This window comes from Gasterosteus aculeatus, chromosome 9 (assembly GCF_964276395.1).
Source record: "Gasterosteus aculeatus chromosome 9, fGasAcu3.hap1.1, whole genome shotgun sequence".
NCBI lineage: Eukaryota > Metazoa > Chordata > Actinopteri > Perciformes > Gasterosteidae > Gasterosteus > Gasterosteus aculeatus.
The window spans coordinates 9,747,239-9,773,949 of record NC_135696.1 but is presented as its reverse complement, the minus strand read 5'-3'; the positions used below and the strand labels follow the sequence as shown (position 1 = coordinate 9,773,949).

At 43.6% G+C, this 26,711-nt stretch overlaps 2 protein-coding genes across 13 annotated transcripts; both read left to right on the top strand.

Moving 5' to 3' along the window:
• Window positions 1-2,028: 2,028 nt before the first annotated feature.
• Window positions 2,029-17,173, top strand: gne (glucosamine (UDP-N-acetyl)-2-epimerase/N-acetylmannosamine kinase). Of its 10 annotated transcripts, none has more exons than XM_040186636.2 (15): window positions 2,056-2,424; window positions 10,658-10,681; window positions 10,777-10,848; window positions 11,015-11,163; window positions 11,255-11,501; window positions 11,681-11,888; window positions 11,978-12,130; window positions 12,911-13,123; window positions 13,481-13,568; window positions 14,084-14,294; window positions 14,523-14,652; window positions 14,773-14,994; window positions 15,354-15,536; window positions 15,685-15,801; window positions 15,968-17,173. In XM_040186636.2, exons 3-15 carry the CDS (start codon window positions 10,795-10,797, stop codon window positions 16,201-16,203), a joined length of 2,211 nt encoding a protein of 736 aa, XP_040042570.2. In that variant the 5' UTR covers window positions 2,056-2,424; window positions 10,658-10,681; window positions 10,777-10,794; the 3' UTR covers window positions 16,204-17,173. The 10 variants fall into 10 exon arrangements, with proteins under 10 accessions (XP_040042572.2, XP_040042570.2, XP_077936627.1 ...); XM_078080502.1 differs by lacking the exon at window positions 2,056-2,424 and adding an exon at window positions 2,976-3,103; XM_078080500.1 differs by lacking the exon at window positions 2,056-2,424 and adding an exon at window positions 5,236-5,544.
• Window positions 17,174-18,789: 1,616 nt separating this feature from the next.
• clta (clathrin, light chain A) lies at window positions 18,790-26,288 on the top strand. 3 transcript variants are annotated; one of them, XM_040186720.2, is made up of 7 exons: window positions 18,853-19,177; window positions 19,836-19,864; window positions 20,945-21,062; window positions 21,304-21,415; window positions 22,660-22,713; window positions 24,078-24,113; window positions 25,457-26,288. In XM_040186720.2, exons 1-7 carry the CDS (start codon window positions 19,006-19,008, stop codon window positions 25,626-25,628), a joined length of 693 nt encoding a protein of 230 aa, XP_040042654.1. In that variant the 5' UTR covers window positions 18,853-19,005; the 3' UTR covers window positions 25,629-26,288. The 3 variants fall into 3 exon arrangements, with proteins under 3 accessions (XP_040042656.1, XP_040042654.1, XP_040042655.1); XM_040186721.2 differs by lacking the exon at window positions 24,078-24,113; XM_040186722.2 differs by lacking the exons at window positions 22,660-22,713; window positions 24,078-24,113 and having other exon boundaries at window positions 18,790-19,177.
• The last annotated feature ends 423 nt before the right edge of the window (window positions 26,289-26,711 follow it).

Sequence of the window (26,711 nt, the reverse complement as noted above, 5' to 3'; positions counted from 1 at the left end):
TGCGCTCTCTCCTGGCTGTTATCTCTCACACAACGGCTGTGATAAGCTGATCTTAGAGTCCCGACCTGACTGGTCACAAAAAAAGAGTGTGGAAGAAAGAGAGATGTCTTGTGGGTATTCTGCAATAGTTGCATGCTCTTTTATTTTTTACATGTTCCATGTTACATCAATTAGGCATGATGAAATTAGGTATTTTATGTAGTTTATTCTTTAAAGGTTAAACTCAATATTTTATTTTGAATCATTATTTCCTTATTGTCTCATCATTAATAAAAGTGAAGATGTTTACAAATTAAATTTAGAACCCTACAACAAATTTAAAAATATGTTCACACAACATTCCCTGTAAGCTGATGGTTTTCTGCTTCATATTTCATTACACCATAAACATATAAATCAGTCATATCTTAGTATTTGCTCATGCTTGTCAGGAAAACCGGGAAGTCATTAAAACGTGAGACATGAACTATAAAAATATCCCGACGACCTGAATGGCAGCTCTGCTTCTGTACAAGGACCAAACCACATGATCTATTCAAAAGATGTGTACTCGTGTGTATTGATTGACATTTGTCTTTCAATTATCTTTTTGCCATCATTCTTAAAAATGTAAAATATTCAAATGTTATGTAAAATATTGCAAAATAATGAAACATGTTAAGCCTTGTATTTGTCTATTTTTGTTTTTTTTGCATTGCAATTAGTAATCATAGTTTAGCAGAAGTTGCTATTGCACTTTTCCATTTGACTGGCAGCTAAACAGTATCCGTGAACCAGACAGTGAATGAACGCAGTGGAGTGCAGCCGAGCCCTCAGGGTACATTTCCTGTGTAACTGCATTAAAATGGCTCGGCTCCTTCGCTGTCCCTCCACAGCTGCTGCAAAGCTGATTTTATAGATGTGAGAGGAGGGCCATGCTTCATTCATGACAACATTGTGCAATTTCACAAGGCAGGCTTTTCAATTGAACCCATAGAACGATAGAATGACAAGGACATGCATTGAGGTGGTGGGAATAAGCAAATCAAGGAGAGTGCAACATGATACTGTAACAACAAAGGGGTCATGATAAATTGGGCAAGTAATGCATTTGTCCTCACATAACGTATGGGTGCTATTACTGCCATACAATCTTGCTATCTTAGATAATTAGGGAGTGTCGCATCATTAAAGATATAAGAAAAACAACGCTTGGAATTTGAGGTTATCATCAGTAGTACAAACACAACCAATGTGTGTGGAGCAGGTTGTTTCTATTATGTGCTGCCCTGATGACACAGTGTCCTATGCACATACATATAGTAAGTATTAAATAAACAATTACTAAATTAGAAAGACGTGGCCAGACACCGTGGGGAAGTAAGACACACAGTGAGTTTATAGTTTCCACAGAGTTCATAGACAGCAAAACGGGTTTCTTATCATCGCCCACATGTCATGTTTGCTCATTTGGCTGAATAGTAGAAGATACGGCGTAGCGACTGTGAGGGTGTGTAGTACATGTTCCAATCTTCAAGTGCAGTTTGTTCTGCAGTGCAACATTGACATTAAAAGAGGCCCAGCGTATTCCTCTGAATCTAGACACATATACACACACGCACAAACCTACACGATAACAAGCTGAAGTGTATGGCAATGTGTATTGCAGGGTTGAGGGGAAGGAGGGGGAGAACAGAGGAGGAGATAAAGTAAGTGCATTTGAGTCTCTGTACACGTCCTACTGCGTCACACACACACAACAGTGAATTTGTGAATTCTGCTATCCGTTGTTCTTCTCTCTTTCTTTTCTCTGATCACATATTGTGCCGGCTCTCTGCACCTCCTCCTCCCTCAAGCCTTCTCAGAACTTGCAGAAGTTCTTTCTCAACTTTTCCCATTTCTCTTGAAGCAAATCCCACCCAAGCCGCCTCCACCCACCTCCCTCAAATAGCTCATAAAAGCGACCACGATGCTGTCCTTTTCTCATGCAGCCGCCGCTCTGTGGTGAACCGTTGGTGCAATGCAGCACGGTTATGAAATAGCAGCAGAGGACGGAGGCTGCGGCTGGGACTGAATGCTGCCGCCGTCACCGCCGCGTGGCTGCTGATCGCCACTGGTGCTGCTGTAAATCACTCGTTTCTCAGTCGTTTGTTTTGCGGGTGTTTCTCTGGCCAGGCCGGATTCGTGCCCCCCAAAGAAGACATGATGTTCATTGACATGAGTTTTCTTTTTTTTCCCCCTCATCGACGATTTAGTTTGCTTTTATTCTGACAGTCCAAAGAACGCACATCCGGTCTAAACATCGCGACCCTTTACTTCGCGCGTGGGCTTGGATGCTCTGTGTGTCGCCTCGGAGAGCGTCACCGCTGCCGTCCCGCCGCAGAGGGGAAAGAAGACAAAGTAACGCAGCGTTGAAGCACTAGATGAGGACCTGGAGAGTCGAAGGTAACTTTGAACTCGACCGCGTGGGAGTCGGCGCTCTGTGGTCGCTGCTAACGATAACTTCAGCCAAGCGTCAGCGACAACGTCTCTGACGTCCGAGCGGCGTGCGTCGACGTCACCGCGTTGGCTTGGCGGCGTCAGCAGCTTTGTTTAACGCTAGTTTGTTTTGTTGCGATCCGCCTCGCCGCGTATTTCCGACGCTAATTACCGGTGAGACGCCGGCAGGGCAGCGACGTGAGGCGAAGTTCGCCCACGGTTCGCGGTCTGCGGGCACACCGGCGAATCGCTTCGCAAAGCATCGTGGGATTGTGTAAACAAAGATACAAGAAAAGCGGGATGAGGGGATTTGTGTTACGTCAAAACGAGTTTTTACTCGACGCCCATGAAGGAGATTTTTGTCGTTGTTAGTTCAAATGAGTGAAAATACTGATAACAAAATAAAACCGCATGCTTATGAGTAAATAGGTGTAGATAAGATGTCCGGGTGGTTCTTCTTGCATCTACACCCGCGAGACCGCAATCGCAGGAGCGGCCCCAGGTTGTGCTGCCTTTGTAGTACATTAGATGGCAGCATGTCATTAAAAAGAGGTGTCGCATATCTTCATTTGTCACGTGTATACAGCCTTAACTGAAACACTATCAGAAGATTACGTTTTATGCTGTTAAGAAAAGCCTGCGTACGGTAAGTAAAGTAGATATCAGTCCACCTACTTAAGATTAAAGTAGATTGCAAGATCATATTTAGCTAGTTGAAAGGGAATTTGGAACATTGAACAGCTTTTTCTTATCAGACACTTGTTATGGTGCCATAATATAGTGTATTTTAATGATCCGGGAAGAAACTAAGAGCAAACAAAACGGGGTTAAATCAAACAAGCTGTGAGAGATGACTGTTTGGTCTGTTTTATGTGGAGTTTGCCATGTCCTATGTGGCAGGATGTCACAACTGTGTCAACACTGATTTGTTGACACAGATTAAGTTCATCTACAGCAGGCTTCTTGGGGTGGGGCCGACATGGACTACTTCTACACGTACTCGTTTCCATAAGCCTCCGCTGAAGTGCAGTTTGTCAAACACCCACTAGATCACTGCACACCCGGACACCGCATTAGACTAATGACTAGTTCCAGATTTTATATATCTGTGTACTTTTATTATCTCCATAAAGTGATTATTATATACAATGCCTGAAAGTTACAAATGACTGTTTTGGTACATTGAGGCAACCTTTGTAGGTATCTGCCCTTGTTAAATCAACAGAACACTCGCAATAGTCAGTGAACTCTCCTGTGAATCAGACACGTGGCAGACTTCACAGGGCTGCTGTTTTTTGGGGGGGAGGGGGCGTTGTGGGCCCTGTCATAGTTTTACCTCTGGCCACAGCTGTACGTGCTGAATGTAGGGGCATTCCAAGGGACCCAGATGGTGCACGCTGTTGGTACTTATGGTGATTCCGTGTGCGGCGTTTAGACAGAGACTGATAGTAACTGTGATGATTAACTAAAGAGGGCCATGCATCTGTAAAAGGAAGGTCACGAGTCTTATCAATCTTGGCACGGGCAAAACACGTTTCACCTAGCTTATACGTTACTTAAACTTACTAAGATGATTAATATTCTAAAGTGTAAAAAGACAATGGAAAAAGAGAAACGAGTCTTCCGGCTCTTGCATTCCTCTGAAGGGAGCCAGCCTGTCGGTGCTCCAGTCGTTGATGAAAACTGGTTAGTCTGGTTGAACCGGTGACATCGTTGCTACAATACTCTATAATGTGAATACTGTGTCCCTGTTGAAAAAATATTGTATTATATTGTATGGTGGGGCCTCTGGTGATTCCCACCCCCAGTGGTATTCAGTGGTGGTATAGAGTCTGAAGTCTTTCTGACATCAATTATACCAAAGTCTGTTATATTGTGTCAAGCCCGAGACGACACCACTCGGTTGTTATATAATCTAAACCACAAAGCCTTGATAGAACGTCTTCGAAGCTTCCTGGTTAGATAAGTCAGGACCAACTTTAACTGACGGTGGTATAAAAAAAAAAAGCTGTGGATCTCTGGAGGTTTTGAGTCCACAAACAAAGTTGAAAAGAATATCAGCGGGTTATGAACTGCAGGGACGCCTGCACAGAATCCCCCTCCGGGCTGGTGTTAGAAACGGTACCAAAACAAGACAATGTAGGTTCCATGTTCTGTCACTTCTTATTCTATTCATTTTTTAGCTGTGGCATCATTTCAATATTGGCATTGAGACGATGGTGGCGGTCACCAAGGCGGTGATTCCCAAACGTTTCTGTCCTCCACTTTGCCCCACTTTAATGATACAGGAACAATGACGCCCCCCTGCAACCTCCCCAAATCGGCCGTATATTCTTTGTTTTTAATGAATTGCATTATAATACGTGTGTGTGTGTGTGTGTGTGTGTGTGTGTGTGTGTGTGTGTGTGTGTGTGTGTGTGTGTGTGTGTGTGTGTGTGTGTGTGTGTGTGTGTGTGTATTTACACACAATTCATATTTTAGAGTTTGTACACAACAAACTTGATAGAATATTAGGTTTTATTTCTAAAATAAGTACCAATTGCCCCACTTTTCCACTTCAGTTCAAAGCCATATACATTTTAATCTTAATTGCTGTACAGAACAACAAGTGTACATAACAGGGTCCAATACGCCTCATTATATCTTTGTACTTTTACCCTTTTTTTTGTGTTGTTGCGGTGGGCCCATTTAAAAATGGTATGTCAGACCATTGTAATGGAAGATGAATTAGTCAATGACTTTGTGATTTTCTTAGAATAGACCATCTGCTGTGCTTGATGTCCAGCAGGATTTCACATGTTCCTTTATTCTTCCACTCCGACCAATAACGAGCTTCTATTCAAATAAACCTAACCCTCTCCTGGCCCCTCCCCCATCCGTATCAGCGGTCACGTATCTACCCCTCTCTCTCCTCCTTTCTCCCTTCTGCTGCCGCTTGCTGGCTCGCACATGCCTTCCCTTCATTGCCTAATGCGGCTTGGCAAAAATAAGAGGAAAGCAGGCTTCGCAAAAGAAGGTTTTTAAGCTGAGAATCCACGGAGGCGGGGGATGGAAAGGCAACCGGTTTCTTTGTGGATAAACCCACATGTAAGTCATTACTCTAACATGTTTTGTCATCTTCCTTCCTGTCTGTCATTCCCCCTCTTTTATTTTGTGTGCACTGTATCGCTGTGCCATCGCTGCCTTCTGGCTGCCTGCCTGTGTCCCTCCCCCCATAACACTGGCTGCTGATGCTGTCTTGTGATGCTTGAGCGGAAGTCACTGGCATGCTGAATGAGACTCGAGGTAAATCACGTTATTTTGTCCCAGAGGGTTTTTTTTTTTTCTTTCTCTCCACGTTCCCCACAAGAGAGTTAAAGAACCACGAGGAATGGATACATGTTGCCTCAACTACGTCACACAACCACTCAATTGAGTTTGAAGTTTGCATTAACAAAAATGATTTCTACGCGTGCTAGAGAACCAGGTTGGTTCCACACTTTTCACTCTAATGGGAATTGCTCATCATTCCTACATGAGAGATGTGCGGTGTGGCCAAACATTCAAATCACTATTTTATAAGATTCGGTATCTCTGTATATCGCGAGTGAACATTCATTGGCGGCGAAAAGGATCTGCGGCCACCTGAACAGCTGTTCACCGCTCGCTGGCCAAATCGTGTGCAACTGGCAGGCGAGTTAGCGAGTTAGCTCGGTAGCTGTTGTGGCTGCTAGTGATGCCACCAGAGGCGATACCAGCAGCTCGACCAAATGTTACAATAAATTGTCTTCTGATCGAACTTCCGTCTGATTTTTCAAAACCTCAAACCGCACAGAGCTGCTCTTCTGGGCACACGTTGTGCAAAATGAATTGCGATAAACAACATCATTTTATGCAATGGATAACATAATGACAGCATAATATTGCAGGTACGCTCTTTCAAAAAACAAAATGTTTTATTCCGAATATTTAGACAAAATATATTCTCAATAAAACCAATAAGTAATAAGGGCAGGGGTTACAAAGCGGATGGAAGCATCGTGCTCGGTGGGATGCGGTTGGCTTCAAGAAAATGTGTCTACCCGAAAGGCCCGGCGGCGGCAGCCGGAGAGGTTTAACCCAGGGGGCAACAACCGCCGCTCCGTGGCTGCAGGGAGAGACCAATCGGGAGGCCCGGTGACCTCGCCCTGTGACTTTTTGTTGCCGCAGTCTTTTTAAACAAAGTCAACATACCGGCTTGTTCGCGTCTCTGTTCCCACACCGGAGCTGAAGGTGGTGGTTCCCACCGTGAAACGTTGAGGATGAGGTATGACTGTGTGGGCGGACCTTGCTGGCTACCAAAGCATTCTGCAGGCAATCCCATCTGGTTTGCGATTAGGTGGACCGCCGTTTGTATTCTCAACAAAACAATGACGCCAAACACACCTCCAAGCTATCTGAGGGCTTTTTGACTTGGAGCACAGAGGGAAGGCAAAGCAGCCAACCGTAGCTCAGCGGTCTTTTAAGACTATTGGGAAATCAGTCCAGGTGACTACCTCATGAAGCTGATGAAGAATGCCAAGTGTGCAAAGCTGCCTACTGGAAATATAGAATATGGAAAATTCCGTTTTGTCAGGCTTTTTTTGTGTTTACCACATCATTCCACATGTGAAGCGAGCTAAAAAGATCGTAGCCGACCCCTCTCACCCCGGACAAAAACTGTTTGTGGCCCTTCCATCTGGCAGGAGGCTGAGGTCCATCAGGACTAAGACCTCCCGCCATACCAACAGTTTCTTCCCGTCGGCAGTCGGGCTCATCAACAGAGCCGGTCCCCCACTGACTGACTGTAACATTCCACCGGTCACTCCCCTTCACACCGCACATGTCACTTTAACTGTCATTTATCACTTCGTCGTCACTTGTTCAATAGTGCACTTTATTTTTTAATATTTAACTTTTTAAATATTTTCAACTAACTTTATTCTCTTATTCTATACTAACCCATTTCATTTTATTTTATTACCTGTGCACTGCTGTCTTGTTGTCTATTGTTACACTGTCTACTGTCAACGCACCAACCGCCAAGACAAATTTCTTGTATGTTTGACATATTTTGGCAATAAATGTTTCCTGATTCTTTCATAGTTCCAATGTCTTCAAAATTAGTATACAATGTGAAATGGTACTTTACATCCAAAACGCCATGCCAACTCTGGTTCTACGACCCAATTATTTGATGTCATTCCTGGTGGTGACGCATGTTTCCTAAAAATGATTATTTTATAATTGGTTTTATACCAACGTTATTTTAAAAGGAGGGCATCTTGCTCCCTTCCTGTTTCGACACATCAACGTAAAGCGACGTTTTGAACGCGAGTGGGCTCTTTCACTCTGACGTGTGTTTGGCTCATACGTGCGGAGCTACACGAGGAGGCTTGGCGTCGAGTTGAAGAGCTTAGAACAACGCGTCATTCACGGGAACCCCTACGCGTTCTCCTCCTATGTTCCGCAACTGTCGAAAACTACGACAACGGCCGTCGCTTTCCGGCGGAAAGTCGCCAGTTAGCGGCGTGTCCGGTCACGCCGTCACACCGGTGGAGCGGAGAACTCTGCCGCGTCGGCAGTAGTTCCGGTAGCGTTAGCGTCATTCGCTCCGCGCCGCAGCGGCACCAGTGATGTTAGCTCAAACCCTCCGTGGTGCAACTGTTGTGGCAACTAATACGATGGTAGGAGCACGGTTAACGGTTTAAAGGCGTGTATTGTCGCTTGGGGGGAGGAGGAGGTAAATAAAGCTGCTGCATTCGCGGCCCGTCATCGTGCTCGGGATAGTTACACATCGCCCCGCTGGCGGTCCCTGCAGCAGCGTGGAATGTGGCACCGGCGCCTCTTTGCTCGGACTTTGCCGGGGTACGGGGGAATTGTGTATTGAAATGTGAATTTTTCTTTTTGCACATTTAAAGGTATCTCACGGGGACACTGAAGGCGGAACAATGAAATACGCGCTGCAGAACTGAACGCCTAAATGTCAACGCAATATATGTTCCATCTACCGAAATAGAAGGAGGCGGAAATGTTTTTGTATTGAGTGGAATCCAGGTCAATCACTATCAAATGAGGGGAAACTGCACAAATTAAAACATCCTAGTTTGACACTTGAGAATGACCTTGAAAATGAATGAAACTCACAACTTTAAGCAGGCGAGCGCGCACGACACCTTCCAGTGTCCTTAGAGAAACGTTTAACACGCCACTGGCGCATTACTGATGTGTGACCTTCTGCTCTACTACATACAGATGTGATCTATGGGTAGTAAAAGAACCAATGGCCAATACAATGACGTAGAAACGCTGGGATTCAGCAGCACTAACATAAACACTTTTTAGCGACTAAATGAGAGAAAATAAAAATATAGTAAAAATACTTTTTGGCTCTGCACCACCACACCTTGTAGTGGCATGAGGCATTTATTCCAGCCAACCGCCTCTGGAGAACAGTCACTAAGGAACGGTCGGTCTCTGCAGATGACGGTAGTAAACAAGTTCATCGCGTTTTCCAGTTGTTCTGTTTCAGTTCAAACTCAGAACCTGTACAGAAAATATTCATATACTCGAGTAAATTCACCCTTCACTACTATTAGGGATATGATAACTGGAAGAAATGCTAAAGTAATAATCTGAAGATGTATTTTTGTATCCTTTGGGGTTCCAATACAAACTAAAGCGTTACGACGCAAGCCTAGAAAAATGGCTCGACACACGCAAGGAGGTGTGAAAAGGGGCTTGCGTCGCTCTGAAAACGCAGAAGCATAAACTAGGCTTAAGAGATACCTGGGCATAAAGCCTGTGCCATCTTGGCATTAGGATGATGTTAAGTTTAATAAAACACAACAAATAGAACACGCGTTTCCCTGATTTCTTAGAGTATATTATGCTGAAACTATGTTTGGGATTGATTTTCATATCATTTCCGGTTGTTGGTGTGCCGTAAGATTTTTTTTGTGTGTCTTAAGTGTGCCTTGATGCAAAAAAGTTTGAAAAACACTGCATTAGAGGATTATGATGGGAATATTAGTCATTTTGCACCTCCACTTGCAGTCTCTGGTCATAGGGTGATTTACCTCATAGTTCCTATTAGCAATCAGCCAGTAGTCCTGCTTGTTATTCTGATGCAGCTTGTCAATTCTCTAGTCTGTGGTACATTTATTTTTTATTTTTATGAGCTCAAAATTGTAGAAAAAAGTGATTACTGCAATGTGCAACTGAACAAGTGTTCCACAGATCAAGGATGGGAAACTTCTGCTTGTCTATGAAAATAATGAGTAACGAATAATGTACACACCCAACAAATACTTATAGCTTCCAGGTGTTGCCATTGTCTTTCCAATGGCGTGTGTCACGCACACAGGTGCCACCCAATTTCAACAACAGTGATTCATGAGTGCAGCAGTTGGGATCGCGTCAGTAACTCCTCGTTCAACAATACGATTGAGGCTGAAAGACGGCATTCTTTCTGCAGCTGAATGTCTGACTTATGACACAGGACAGGATCAACAAAATATTTTTTCCAAGGAGTGGACTTTTTGACATGTCACCGTAACAAAAGCTTGGGTGTGACTCCTAAAATAAACGTGTTTTTTTTTTTACCTATCCGTTTCAATTATAGAGTCTTAAGTCACTGTTATTGCTTACTGGCCCTCTGACACATTCTTCATAGGATGACAAGTCGGAATGCCTGCTGTGAAAAGGTCCTTTTCAATTCTGGGGCTTGGTCGCTCTAGTTTTGGGTCAAGTGTGCAATGTTGTCCTCTAAAATTATAATCAGACAAAATATTCTGTTGGTGATTTTCAGTGATTTAATCATCGTTTTAATGATTTCCCAGTAAGTGGTTTAAAAATGAGCTCACCCTTCAGGGAACTTTAGTTTGCTAATCAAGGAAGGATTATGGAGGGGTTGAGTTATTTGTTCCAACTAAATAGACTAATAGGAACCGGTTGTAAACACATCCAGGTACTGCAGGAGATTGAAGTACGATTCACTGTCTATAAGTAAAGCGAAAAGCTTTTGTAACCACGACTTTGTAACTCACTCGACCAGTTTCCGTCATCTTGTACCAGGTGTGAGTGTGTGTGACCATCACCTTCCCATGCAAAGCATCTTTGTCACCTGGGGGGGGATGTCAGCGTATGTTAAATTACAAAAGAAAAAGGTTTACTGTAGTTTTCTTGTGTTTCCACGCTTCAGCATCTGACTACTCGGAAGGCCCAAGTGAGTACGACCTGTGTGTGGGTTAGCGTACCAAGAACCATGCATTACAAGTACCATTACTGGATATCACCTTCTCTTTTGTCCTTGTTTTCTAGGAGTTGTACTATCTGAGAATGCAAAGGGCTAAAGAAAAATTGGACAAGACAAAGATGGAGGACAAGAACCAGGTATTGCTTTGTTTCTTTTGCTCCATGTGAAAATATTTGACACGATCAGTCACTTGTATTTGAATAACACAACTATTGGAGAGAGGGGTGTTTCTACGTTTTTGGGCATACAACGTTCCGATCGACTAATGGTCTGTGTGTGGTGGGCTACTCCTCTGCGGTGTAGTGTCAGAGGAAGTTGAGGGTGTGCGTTGCGACATGCAACAGAGCGGACTACTCCAAGCTGGCCCCCATCATGTTTGGCATCAAAAAACAGCCCGAAGAGTTTGACCTGGAAGTTGTGGTGCTTGGCTCCCATCTCATTGATGACTACGGGTATGACGGCTTCATTTGTCAGCGTCTGACCACACGGCAGTCCGCAGCCGCCACAATTTTAATTCTCTCTCTCTTTACGCCTTCGCCGCAGAAACACTTTCCGTATGATCGAGCAGGACGACTTTGACATTGGCTCCAAGCTGCACACCATCGTGAGAGGAGAGGACGAGGCAGCCATGGTGGAGAGCGTCGGGCTGGCGCTCGTGAAACTCCCTGATGTCCTTCAGAGGCTCCGCCCTGACATCCTGGTCGTCCACGGCGACCGCTTTGACGCGCTGGCCCTAGCAACGGCGGCGGCGCTGATGAACATTAGAATCCTTCATCTGGAAGGAGGAGAGGTGAGGAGGCGGGAGGAGAGAATATGAGGAAAGTTACATACAAGTAATACATTTTATTTAATGCCGCGCAGCACGCGTGTCTTTAGTATTTACTTACCCTGTCAAAGTGGGAATTTAAATAAAATACACTCAATTACTACGTAATTGTTACAAAATGGCATCTTGTCCCTTTTTCCCAGGTGAGTGGCACAATCGATGACTCAATCCGCCACTCCATCACTAAACTGGCCCATTACCACGCCTGCTGCACCCGGAGGGCAGAGCAGCACCTCATCGCCATGTGTGAGGACCACTCTCGCATCCTGCTGGCTGGCTGCCCCTCCTATGACAAGCTGCTGTCATCAAATCACAGAGATGATTACATGGATATCATCAGGAGCTGGCTGGGTAGGTTGGGATGCCGTCATGGGGCGGAAATAAAGTCTGAGACGTTGGTGTGTTTGTATTTTATGTGCGGGGTTTGATTTGTCTTGCAGGGGACAAGGTGCAGGAGCGTGACTACATTGTGGCTTTGCAGCACCCAGTTACCACTGATATCCAGCACTCCATTAAGATCTACGGGCTGATGCTGGATGCCCTGATCTCCTTCAACAAAAAGACCCTCATTCTCTTCCCTAACATCGACGCCGGTTAGTTTCACTTACTATTACTATTCCCGTTATTTACTATTTACTTCTGGTTTCGTCCTGGCTCCTTAACCCTATTAGTCCTCAGCATGTCGCCGGCGAGACGCTGCCAGTGTATCTACCACAAAAGGTTGAGAAGAGGCCCTCAACTTGAGCCCACATAACAATGCCACACACCGCTGGAAAGTCTGGGCTACAAAGCCAGTCAAATCGAACATGCTGTTCATGCGAAGTGAACATGCTCCAAACACAGCTCGGTATTTCGCAGTTATTAAATATCCTATGCAAATTTCGGCAACACACTCTGTACACTTATGGGCGAAGCTAGAGCGCTAACAACGGAACCGAGGCTAAAAGCCGCACGGCCGTTCCACCCTGAATCCGCTGATATGAGTTACATTTCTGTCAGACAAACCTTCCCAGAGCTGGTGGAAAACCAACAGCAAGCACTCGAATCACTTATCAATCATAAACTGCCTTATCTTTATGTTTTTTCAATGGAAGAATGCATAATTCTTGGAGGGTTTCAAATGCTAGCAGATGTGTGAGTCTCTTTCATAGCATTCCCATCCTTTTCAGGGTCTGATTTTATGGGGGGGGCACGTTTGCCCTTCACCCACAGAGCATAATTTCGTAGCTCTACACGTTTCCTCATTTTACTGTCCAGGGAGGCTGGCGCTCTATCCCATGTGGGTCTGGCTCAATTCTATTGAAAAAAACGCCTAATGGGCTAAAAGGGTTTTAATCTCACTTCACAACAAAACAAACCTCCCGTGTAAACAGGAAGTAAGGAGATGGTGCGCGTGATGCGAAAAAAGGGCATCGAGCAGCACCCCAACTTCCGGGCAGTGAAGCACATTCCCTTTGAGCAGTTCATCCAGCTGGTGTCCCACGCCGGCTGCATGATCGGGAACAGCAGCTGTGGGGTACGAGAGGCCGGTGCCTTCGGCACGCCCGTCATCAACCTGGGAACGAGGCAAACTGGCAGAGAAACGGGTACGTAGGAGAGAAAACATCAGGTACTTGCTGTAATTATGGTCCCAGTTTTTTGTCTAACAAAAGATAGATTGAAGCACTAATGCGGCATCGCACTTGCTGAAGGAAGGTGCAGCTCTGTAAAAGTTCTTTGTGTTTGCTTACGGCGCTTTGTCCTGAGCTTTACAAAATGGGTACACGCAGACAGTTTGTCATCTGACACAAGTTATCTTTTGGAATATTAGGAGGGTTGTGGCAGCTTGAAGACAAACATGCTGCTAACACATAATTAGCGGCTGCAAAGCGAGCATTCTTCCGCCTAAATGAATCTGCCTCTGGGCCTGGCCGCTGTGTTGATGACATTGATCTCTCCGCCAGGTGAAAATGTCCTACATGTCCGAGATGCCGACACTCAGAATAAGGTGTACCACGCTCTGGAGCTGCAGTTTGGGAAGAGATACCCCTGGTATGACCAATGCACTGCTTGTTTGTGTGTCCGAGTCCTTGTCCTCTCTAATCCTTTTAAAATTCTAATAAGACAAAATTGTGGGCCGTAATACAATGAGCATAAATACATTTAGATATTAATCAAAAATAAGAGTTAGCGCAGCTTTAAGTTATAATTCTTGTCCGAGGAAAGATATCTAGCTAAACATTAATCATTGAGGTGTGATCATTATTGAGACACTGTTGAATCGCTAGAGAGCTGCGAGACAATGCTCTTCATTCCTTAAAAGCAATGTACTTTGTACAATATGACTTTGTCCCAATTTTCATGTTTTTAAAAGGAGCCGTGAACTCTGGTGCACCACTTATAACAGCCCCACTACGCGCGCACGCACACACACACGCACACACACTGACATGTGACTTCATGTCACTAATTCTTGTGCAATATTGGCAAAAACAAATGGTGCACGTTAGCGTGACAATAAATATCTTGAATGCATCTTGAATCTTGGTGAACTGGTTTCTCATCAGCTCCAAGATTTATGGCGATGGCAACGCTGTTCCTCGTATTCTCAAGTTTTTACGGACCATTGACCTGGATGAGCCCCTACAGAAGACTTTCTGTTTCCCCATTGTGAAGGACTCCATCTCCCAGGACATCGATCATATCCTGGAGACCCAGAGCGCTCTGGCTATCGACCTCGGAGGGACCAACCTCAGGGTGGCCATTGTCAGCATGAGGGTAGGCTGCGTGGAGTCTTAACATCCTTCCGACGCTGCCTTTTTTCTGTTTGAGACGCTTTGTTGCCCTTTGGCATTATGAAAAGTGTTGACTTTCAATGAAGTTGGAGATGTGACCAAGCATGATTTAAGCCAGTAAGAATTCTGGTCAATGCTTTGTCATTATTGTTATCCAATTTGTGTCTGTGTGCTCTAAAACCTGCTTCATGCTACTTATGTCTCTGTACAGGGTAAGATAGTAAAGAAGTATACTCAGCCAAATCCAAAGAAGTATGAGGACAGGATGCAGCTCATGTTAAAGATGTGTACGGACGCCACGCGAGACGCCGTCAGCCTCAACTGCAGAGTCCTCGGTGTTGGTATGAAAAATACACTCACTCACATTAATGAATGAAAACCGTTTGCAATGCTGACGAACCTTGTCATCCACTATCAAAATGAGGTCTCATTGCTTCTCTTAAAATCTATCCACATCTTAGGTGTCTCCACCGGGGGGCGTGTGAACCCCCAAGAAGGAGTGGTGCTGCATTCCACCAAGCTGATCGAGGAGTGGTCCTCTGTGGACCTGAGGACACCCATCGCCGACGTGCTGCAGCTGCCCGTCTGGGTGGACAATGATGGCAACTGCGCTGCCTTGGCTGAGAAGAAGTTTGGCCACGGAAAGGGGGTGGAGAACTTTGTCACCGTCATCACAGGAACAGGTGACGTAGTTACTGCTGGCTAGTATAAAAGTGTTTTTATAAGGGTTGTACCAAATGTTTTTTGTTTCAACACAATCCTCAATATGAATAAAGGGATTCATCAGGTTTATATACGTCTGTAACTTGCCAGATGAAAGGTCATTGCGGGGGTCTCTCACCTTGAGGTAGCATGTATGGTCAAGTTTCAGACTATTCAATGAAGCATTCAACGCTTTTGCTTTGGAGGTTGGAGCTCGTGGCCAAGCACATGTTAGTTATTAGTGGGGACTTCACGGTCTATCAAGGTCTTTTTTTTAATTTTACAGTTAGAAATGTACCATTTGCAGCGTATTTTATTTTGTACGTGTATGTTTGTGTAGGTATTGGAGGAGGGATCATTCATCAAAACGAGCTGGTTCACGGCAGTACGTTTTGCGCTGCCGAGCTGGGCCACATCATGGTTTCATTAGAAGGCCCGCAGTGCTCGTGTGGCAGCCGAGGATGCATCGAGGCCTACGCGTCTGGCATGGCCCTGCAGAAAGAGGCCAAAAGGCTCCACGACGGTGAGATGAAATGGGTTGGATATACAGTGTCATTTTTCAGCTTTTATACAGTTCGGGCATGATGAAGAAAAAGGGAGCTGGGTGTTTTTTTTGACAAGTTAATTAAAAGTAGCTCCTTACATCTAACCTGTGTGTTCGTGTGTCTCAGAGGACCGGCTGAATGTGGACGGAATGGATATGAAGCTCACGGAGCCAATCACTGCGGCCCACCTCATCAATGCAGCCAAACTGGGGAACTGCGAAGCTGATGCTGTTCTCAACAAAGGTCAGAGCACAAAACGTAGTCCCTTTCGCCTTGGATCCAAATGCTGTCCCTTGCTAAAAGAAATTAATATAATATTCCTCCCCTCACCGCACTGGTAGTTGTTACACGGTTACTCATAAAAACAGCAGAAAAGTGTCCTAACCGGTCTTTAACTTCCTCTCTCCAGCCTCCACAGCGCTAGGTGTGGGAATTGTTAACATGCTTCACATAGTGAACCCGTCGCTGGTGATTCTGTCTGGAATCTTGGCGTCTCTCTACCAGGCGCCAGTGCAGCACATCATCTCTGAGCGAGCCCTCGTCTCTGCCAAGAACATCAAAGTTGTCACATCAGAGTTGGAGGAACCTGCTTTACTGGGAGCGGCAAGCATGGTGTTAGACTATGCAACCAGAAGGACATATTGAAGGATATGTCTTTAAGATAGGCCGCTAACAACAAAAGGACTTCAAAAACTAAAGGTAGTACTTATACTGCTCTGGAAGATGAGCGAGACTAGACCATGCTCGTAAACCATCAGATCAGTGTAAAGCACAGGTTGAATGCTTATGAAAAAATTTGTGCCCAGTTCCATTCTGGACATCTGTGTTACAAGTGTTAAGAGGGACCGGGAATTCCATTGTTATCTACCTAACGTTTCTTTTGTTTTGTTCAGAAATGAATCCTTTCAACTTTTGAATTGAACCTTCAATGGCACGTTCAGAGCAAAAGTACCCACACAGTGCTTTGATGTGATGAGCTGGATGCAAAGCTTGTATCAGATGTGACCAAAATATTGCTTGAACATTTTCCCTGCAGCTTCCTCTCCATTCACCGAAATTGCCAGCCAACTCACTTTCCCATTACTGTTGTATGGAGTTTTCCACGTCGATCTGGTCTATTTCTGAGAGACTGTTAAATGTCAAGTTATCATATTACATTTAAATGTTTGGTTATGCATTAAATTATTCTGTGGGGGGGAAATGTACCTTTTCAAAAATGATGGTTAATGTAGTTGGTGATATTGAAGGCTTACGGGGTAGAATATAGTGATCAATAAATTTGTTGAAATACTGTAATGAAATGTTAAGGTAGCAACTGACTAAAACTCCTACATTATGGCCTGGGGATGAAATATTAGCCTGTGTCAGGTGTTTTAATTTTTTTTTCTACCATTCAATCTTATTCAAATTTGATTTGTTTGTTTGTTGAATTGTTTTCTTTGTGCCTGGTATTTCATCTCAAGATAATTCACATTGTTTGTATGTTATTACAAACTGTATTGTGCATTACATTATGATCGGGTTTTATTTTGGATTGAATAACGCTGCAATTTTTGGTTTATCTCTAAATAAATGTACTTTTGTAGTACAAGTCCTGCAAAAGCCTGATCGACAATGTGTTTGCTTTGTTTGGGTTTTTAATGCAAGCTCTTAGTGTCTCTTACTATGCAGAAGTGCAAATACGATGCTCGTTTAAAACACAAAACTCTCTGGTTTAAGCAAGTAAAATATGTATAGTATTTAAATCAAATAGCCAGTCACACAAGTACTGTAAATTGGACTGTCATCATTAAAACGCTGCTGATTTCTGCTTTCAATATCCAAAACCAGAAACCGGAGCAACAACAAGGAAGCATTATTTCCACTGTAGTTCTCTGCACGACATTCAAAACACATTACTGCACCACTCACTCATGCAATTTATTAATGAACGTGCACTGTAAGTCATGTCCGGACATGATCCTTGTATGTTTTTTTTTTATGTTTGATGTTTTTTTAATTGCAATTATCTAATCAACCAATCACATGGCAGTTACTTCAACGCATTTAGGGGTGTGGTCCTGGTCACGACAATCTCCTGAACTCCAAACTGAATGTCAGAATGGGAAAGAGAGGTGATTTAAGCAATTTTGAGCGTGGCATGGTTGTTGGTGCTAGACGGGCCGGTCTGAGTATTTTACAATCTGCTCAGTTACTGGGATTTTCACGCACAACCATTTCTAGGGTTTACAAAGAATGGTGTGAAAAGGGAAAAACATCCAGTATGCGGCAGTCTTGTGGGCGAAAATGCCTTGTTGATGCTAGAGGTCAGAGGAGAATGGGCCGACTGATTCAAGCTGCTAGAAGAGCAACTTTGACTGAAATAACCACTCGTTACAACCGCGGTATGCAGCAAAGCATCTGTGAAGCGACAACACGCACAAGCTTGAGGCGGATGGGCTACAAGACCCCACCGGGTACCACTCATCTCCACTACAAATAGGAAAAAGAGGCTACAATTTGCAAGAGTTCACCAAAACAGTTGGACAGTTGAAGACTGGAAAAATGTTGCCTGGTTTGATGAGTCTGGATTTCTGTTGAGACATTCAGATGGTAGAGTCATAATTTGGCGTAAACAGAATGAGAACATGTATCCATCATGCATTGTTACCATTGTGCAAGCTGGTGGTGTAATGGTGTGGGGGATGTTCCTCTTGGCACACTTTAGGCCCCTTAGTGCCAATTGGGCATCGTTTAAATGCCACGGCCTACCTGAGCATTGTTTCTGACCATGTCCATCCCTTTATGGCCATCATGTACCCATCCTCTGATGGCTACTTCCAGCAGGATAATGCACCGTGTCACAAAGGTAGAATCATTTCAAATTGGTTTCTTGAACATGACAATGAGTTCACTGTACTAAAATGGCCCCCAGAGTCATCAGATCTCAACCCAATAGAGCATCTTTGGGATGTGGTGGAACGGGAGCTTCGTGCCCTGGATGTGCATCTCACAAATCTCCATCAACTGCAAGATGCTCGCAAGATGCTATCCTATCAATATGGGCCAACATTTCTAAAGAATGCTTTCAGCACCTTGTTGAATCAATGCCACGTAGAATTAAGGCAGTTCTAAACACAGTATTAGCATGGTATTCCTAATAATCCTTTAGGTGTATATATTACTGCGGATATGTGGCACACCGCTGACAGCACGTAGCTGGTCATGGGACCCGTATGCAGGGACGTTTGCACATTTGATTGGTTCCATTTCGAGGTAGCTGCTTTCTGATTGGTTGTATTTCTAGTCAATCACACATTCTGGTTTGTGATTGGTTATTTCCCTCTTCCGCTTGGCTGTTTTTTTTGTTTGCAGTCTTCCTTTCCGTTAGGCCAGCTAGTCGCCTTCGTTTAACCGCTACACCTGCTAACGGTTTCTCGTATTTACTCTCCCTCGAGTACTCACAAGATGGATGATTTTGATATGCTGAACGCGCCAGCAGCTGGGAACGGCGTCGGCTTGGACGAGGATCCCGCTGCCGCGTTCTTGGCCCAGCAGGAGAGCGAAATTGCGGGGATTGAAAACGACGAAGGCTTCAGCATCCTCGACGGCGGGGAGGTCCCGTCGTCGCTTGGAGACGGTGGGTGCCCGCCGCGGTCAAGCAGAAGCCGTTTCCCTCCGTTCAAAATGAATATTGTCCGTCTACTTCGTTCATCGTAGGGTTAGGGTCTAAACTCGAACTTCCTTTTAAACCTTAGTTTAACAGTTCAACAGACACTGAAGGTTAACGCTCTCTGGTCGGCTAGCTAATGTTGTCTTAGCTAGCAAGTTAGCCAAGAGGGCTTATAACTAGCGTTAACGTAAACCTGTGGAAAATTCAACGCAATGTAAACGACAAACGAAAATGGCGACGTAAGGTTAAAACAAAAAAAAACTCTGGGTGACAGTGTTAATGTGTGTTACGTGACAATCCTAGCGTTTCTCAAATGAATGAAGCCGTCTGATAACATCAGATCCAGCGTACTTGGTTGTCATTCATTGCTTCCTACGAAGGTTGACTAACGTTACTTGCTGGCTTATCGACATTTTGCTAGTAGCTTTGCACGACCTTTGGCCCGTAATGTTCCGCTTCCTTGATGATGCAGAAGTGCTGACGTATCATGTTAGTACATATTTGTCTAACGTTATGACAAGCTTGAAGATTCAACAATAGTAAAATAGGCCCATCTATTCAAGTATTGTCATTATACATTTATTTTGTGTGCTTGATTACTAACAGCTATTTTTCTTTTTTGTAGATGGTGCCGTCAATGGAGATCTACATGTGGTAATACCATCTTATGTGATTAGACTTGCATGCATTTTATCAAGCATTTACAAAACAAGAGCTTTAATCTTCAATTTTAAACCATGTCATGCTTCCTCTTTAGGTGTATTTTCTCTACACCTGTTGTAAGCACACTGGTATTTGTTTTGGTAAATGGCCAAACCATATTGCGGATGTGAGAGTACATAACATTACCATGTTTCTGTAATGACCCTGAGCAAATATTTGCTGAGACCTGGTCGTAAATCTTATTAATTGTCCTAATAGGCTTTTGAAGTAAGCTGCTGATTTGTAGGAACTCTGACTTCTTGTTAGCATGTTTGCCACACCATGCTAAAAATAAGTTGGATGGTTGATTGGGCAAGTTGTGAAATGTAATTATCTCCACCACTTTATTTTAGTGAAAAAGGAAGATGGCCAAGTTGAACTAGGTAGTTGGCCTATGAATTATAAAGAATGGTCCCGTTTGATCCATTATGCAAGATTGTGACTGTGATGACGGTGAGCTGCAAAAATATAAAACCAAAGTATTAATTCATGAGAATTATTCTTTAAGGGGATTGATAAAATTAATTTACAGTAGAATTGTTCATGGTTGTTTGAGAATTACTCCTTTTTTGTATTGTTTCCTTAATTTTGTTGCATCAGTCCTTCGCATCAAGCTTCCTCGTAAATGTATTTTAAAAAGATATTTGTAGTATTTAAGCTCTGGTGTGGAAAATACTTTTCTTGTTAGCGCTTGTGTGAATTCAGTGCTGACCTCAGAGGTTTAAATATCCGGTTCTTAGATTCACTCCAACTCCTTTTCCTGTGCTGACATTGCAACATTGCTGCCGTTTGCAGAGTCAGGGCTCCTTCTGGCAGTGAGAAAGTCCAAGCAGATAAAACTCAAAAGTTGCCCAAATTCGTTTTGTATAAAGCCTATCAAACTATATACAGCTACCTTTTTAAGAACGTCATACTAATTGGAGAGATGAATAATTCAGAATGAGATTGTTTCTCCACCTAATATCTCCTTGTAATAATACAGATTTTGGTAAAGTAATACAACGATCTCTGCATATCTCCCTTGTTTCTCAGGAAAGCAACGGTCCATCGGATGCCTATGCAGCCATCTCCAGTGCAGACCGGCTGCAGGCTGAACCTGAGAGCCTACGCAAGTGGAGGGAGGAGCAAGGCGAGCGGTTAGAGTTGCTAGGTAAGCCCAGACCTCCTAATGCTTATATAACGAAAGAAGACGGACCACTGTCGTGAGAAGTTATGATTATCTGGAAATCAATGCAGAGTCTTCTTCAAAAGCACGTGTTGCATGTGTGCAGCCTGGCCCTAATGCAGCCCCGTCATTGACATTATTGTCCTTTGCTGCGGCGGTTACATTCCCATCGGCCTCTTCGCTTCTTCATCGCTAATCTCCAGCCTCATCTTCCCCCCCCCTCCAGATCAAAACTCTCTGAAGCAGGAGTCCGAATGGAAGGACAAAGCCAAAGTAGAGCTGGAGGAGTGGCACGCCAGGCAGGACGAGCAGCTGCAGAAAACCAAAACGAATAACAGGTACTGGCTTCATAAAGGGGTAGAAAGAGGAAACCACGACCGATAGAAATGACGGAGGACTGTTCTTACCATATATTGTATTATATTATATTTCTTTAGGGGACATCTTCAGATGCTTAAGTGTTACCGCCAGGAACACGATGATATAGTAGTATTGTAGCTCTTGCCGTTGCACATAGAAAACACACACACATTGAACACACAAGCTTCAGTAGTCTGGCAACAAATGCTTTCATGGGGTGGGAGGGGGTTATGTTGTTTCCCATCACTAGTATCCCGGGCTGTTTAGCGTAGGCTACAGTGGCTTGAACAGCTCAAGTCGGATCTTGCCGTGTTTAGGATTTAGACGTGGATGATTCCCAGGACTATTGTATCATGTTGATAGGATTATCAGTCATAACTGTCGACGGGGCTCTTTCAACTCACTGTGGGTTGGTCTTCCTGCGATTTTGTGTTTTTGGATTATTAGAAGTAACTAAGAAACCTGTTTCAAACACGTGTAACTCGTCAGATAAGTAACTGTAGACGGGTGTAGTAACTCGTCAATTGTCAAGTTCCTCCTGCACTGTAATGTAGCCCGTCTGCCCTATTATTAATAATAAACAAGCTGCAGCTCCCTGCTCATCTGGTAACACACTGAGTGTCTGGTGGAAAAAGACTCTGATGGACAATCTTTTCACACATAAAAAAATCATCCATCATGCCTTGTTAGGACTGTGACAAACACTTATTTTCCAAAGGTACGCAATGAATCACTTGGTTTATACATTAATAAACAAGACTGATTTGAATCCCTCTTTAAAATTTATTTTGAACACCGAAAAAGCCAGAAACGAATGTATTATTGGTAGCAAATGAGTTCTCACTTTAGAGACGCTTCAACTATTCGATAGTCTGGTATCTTTTGTTATATCTAAAATTCTTAAGTCAGTTGCATATTGTAGGATTCAATGAATCATTGAGGTTACACTCTTGTGCAATTAGTTTTGTATATGAGAGCAAACGGTGTTTTACGGATCTCAACAAAGGTATGATTAAAGTTTCCGGGAGTCGTACATGATCACCTGTGAAACCACATAAAACTGGTTTCGGAGTCCTTATCTAACCCTGTGTCGTTGATATGCCTCGGCTTGTTGGGTGGTGCCTATAGTGCTTGTTGTTTCCACCCTCTTCTCTCTTTTATTGCAATCTCTTTTCTCTCCTGCCTTCTTGCTGCTCTGTCGATTTGGCGGATGTTTGTCCAGGGTGCTGGATGAAGACTTCTACAAGCAGCCCTTCTCTGACCTCATTGGTTATGTGTATGTTGCTCCAACTAACATCCCCCTTCTTGTGTTTTTCTTTTACTTTTTCCCCCTCCGTTGTCATCAACTCAAAGCATCCAACCATTATCATTTCATTACCAGTTGGAGAAGTAGTTGCCTCCACTTGTGTTGCAATGTTTTAGTTCAATATACATTTTGTTTCTAAATGGTTAAATCCTTTTTTGGATCTTTTTTTATTTTTCAAATGCAAAGCAAAGTCAATCCCCCCCCCCCATAGTCTGCATGTGATTTGCAAGTTGGTGCCCTGGTGTCAAGAAATCAGCCTAAAGAGAATGATTGCATGTGCCACGCTCCTCCGTCACATCCACGGAAATGAAATGAATCATTGTGTGACTGTAACTCATCCGTTATCCACTCCCAAAGTCCTTTCCTGTTTCATTCCGGCCAAACTATTTGCAAATACGTGACATGTATTTCCAACAATTCTCACACTCTTACATTGATGGTACAAAGTGTTTTTCTTCTTAACACCTGTTTATTTCTTTCCCCAAATAAATATCCAGAATATATTCTTCAGGAGTAGGATGCATATAGATTTGTTTGAAGCAAGTGTGTATTAATAATTTGACTTTGGTGAACTTGAATCACCTGAAGTGCTTTTTTATTTCATAAGATATCCTTTCAATCCTTCCTCTCTACAAGACAAGCTTCCAAAGTATTCGCCCTCGCACCCATTTGTTCTCCCGTAGCCCCTCAGCTATGTAAACGCGAGCGCTGTGTGCAGAATATGATGGTTTCAGACTGTGACGGGTCAAGTTGCCTTGGACTCAGGATTCTTTGCAGGCTTCAGAAACTCCTTGATGTCTTCTTCTGCTTTCAAGAATATTTTATAACTTTATATCCTGCAGAAAGGTCATTGATATTTTATCAACAGCCTTAGCAGGAATACATTTTGTTTTGTGTTTTCATCGCTTTGGCTCCAGGTCGAGTTGAACGGTTCAGAATTTGGGTTTCTTAAACCTGCAGATATCCTGACATGTGACATTGAGTCCGGCCCTCACGATCTGTTACTCTTTGTTTCGGACCTGAATAAAATGCGCAGCAACACAATTACACAACTGCTTCAAACTGAACTGTGTTTTCATGCTTCAGAATGTTAGCGGCTTTTTAGCTTCTGCTAAGGCCAAACATGTAGCTGTGTTAATCGTGAGCTATTATTAAAAAAACTTTTTGAAAAATGGTTGCTTTTGCATGCTGGCTTTCAACATCTGCATTGAGCTCATCTGTTGTCTTTCATTTCACCCCCCCCCCCCTCCTTTCTTCTCTCTGTCTCTCTCTTCTAAATTCTGACTTGTGAAACTGTTTCTCCCTGTTTTTTTCTTTTCCTATGCACCTTAAAGCACACACATTAACCATCCTTGCTACCGCCTAGACCAGTTAAGTAAAACGATGAAACCCCAGAACCTCTAAATACTTTCTATTTTTGAAAGGGGATCAATGCAGTGCTCTGTGTGTGTGTTACATAATTACGTGTTGCACAGGTTCCCAGTTGAATATCCCGACAGTTAGATCCACTGCCTAGATAGAGGTGTTAAGTTCCTTCTGTATTGTTGTGGTCCTTGTAGTCCCTACTGTGTATTCGTAGTTTGTTGTGACCGTGAATGTTCATTGGCTTCTCATCCCCATTTTGCTTTGTATACCGTGATGTAGTTGGTAGCTGAGATTGTGCTTGCAGGTTGGGTGGGGAATAGAAAATTATCCTTGTTAGTAGAGTAGAAGTATTACGGCAGTGGAATTATTACTATGTTCATGGGTTGGGTGTGACTGTACATTTGTTTGGACATAATCTGTGGCCTGCATCTCCAAACTTCTTGCGATGGTGGCATTGATCCATTTTCACATTGAAGTATTCTTTTTTTTTTTTTTTTTTTGTCTGTTTACTTTTCATGTGATTTGGTAACACCTTAAGTGTAATGATCTTGATCTTGTTCTCTACAAAGAGCGGAATTGATCTGTCTTACTATTTCAACACTTAAAACAAACCCATTCTTCTTGCCACATGTCAAAATGCCGGCTTTTCAGCAGCATTGCAGTGCAAGGCCCAGAGCTCAGCAGTTATTTTGGGGCTTAGTTAAAGATTTCTCTTTCTCTTTTTTTTTTTCTTAATCAAGGGCAAGTGTACAGATTAGCTTTTCGTTACTACGCTTGGCTCTGGTTGAGGAAAGAGATGGAAACATTTGGGCAAGTTAACGTAAGGTTGTAGGCATTTGTAACCAACCAAAGATGCTTGTCAGACCCTACTTTCATTTATTTTATTTCTCATCAGTGAGTTAGTTAATTGTTGTGGATAGTCACGTGTGCAGGTAATGTGTAAGCAGAGTTGGGGGCATGCCACAGGAGATGAAACTGTTGTAACTTGTTGCTCTTCATGGGCCTAAACACCAATGGATGTCCATTATCTGTGTGTTGCTCGAACTGTCCTGCCCCGAGGTTGACTCTGCTGAACAATCAAAGTCCCACATGGCCATCAAAATAGATTTTATAGATTTTATGCTTAATGTTTTAAGGACAATTCCTCACATCTGGATGTCATAGTGAAACGTGAGACATTTTCAATGAAAATGTCTGACCAATGAATTGGACTCTATGTGCGTGTTGGTTGGTTATCAGCAGAGGACTTCTTCTGAGCTGTATGTGTACTTTGGTGTGTCTCGTGTCTTACCCCACTGATTTGTATTCTTCTATATGTCCTTTCCTACTCTACCCCTGATTCTTGTAGGGCGGCTGAGGAGGCAATGGTTTCCGACCTGGATGAGAACAACCCGGGCACGGAGTGGGAGCGCGTAGCTCGGCTCTGCGACTTCAACCCCAAGTCCAGCAAGCAGGCCAAAGACGTGTCCCGCATGCGCTCCGTCCTCATCTCCCTGAAGCAGTCCCCGTTGGTCCGCTAGGCGTGTAAGACTGCTCAGGGCATCATTTCATATAATCGTTGTTACCCCACAAACACACGCGCACACAAGACCCAATCTGTATTCTGAAGGAAACTGGGCTTACACCCAGTCTGTGTCTCCCATCCCACTCATATCTCCCAGTGGAAGGATATAGCCAGTGGTCCTAACCTCATCCATCGCCACCTGGCAGGGCAATAGAGATCAGCCTTTAAGCACCAGCTCACCTGTAATTCCTATTCCTCCTTTTGAAATGCTGAGCGCCCACAGTGTGTCTGAGCCACACCAGGTCCAATGCTCTCGTGTAAGGCTGGTGAGTAGGAACACTAAAACCTGCTTCACACCACACAATATCATTCCCATGATGCTCTTGTTGGCCTTGTGTACCCTTTTCTGACCCACGAGGGTTGATTGATGTTTAATGGTTTTGCGTTTTTTGTTTCCCATCCTTGCAAAAACATGTGACGTGCAACAATGTCAGAATTTTTGTTCTTTATTTTAAGGACCAAAGTCAATAACACTCATTAGGTGTGTGTACTTTGAATTGTGTGTGTAGAGCTTGCTTGTTGCAAATTGTGTTCCAATCTATGCATTTCCTTTGAAAAGCGTCTCCAGTCAGTCCAGTCATTACAATAAATATGACCAGTTTTCTGTGCGTTTAAACCTTGTGTGTGTGTGTGTGTGCACTCTCTCATGCGTGTACCTAATGTATATATACAGAAGGCAATATATATATATATATATATATATATATATATATATATATATATATATATTACAGTATATAACCGTCACTGAAATTGGACAGTTATGATTTTAGATATTAACTAGATATTGGCCAGCTGTTGCTTGACCATGCAAGTAGTAATAAAGACCTACTTTTGGGGGGTGGGCATGTGACCTTTGACCTCATGCACGTGCAAGAGGGCGTGTACAGGCATTTTGAGGTCATGCCCGGAAATGCGTCATTTTACGAGTGGAAAAGGAAATATGTCATTTTTGGGGCGTGATTTGTAGGGGGCGTTTTGACCAGAAACACGACACTGTAGGAGGGGTTTCATCATATATATATATATATATATATAT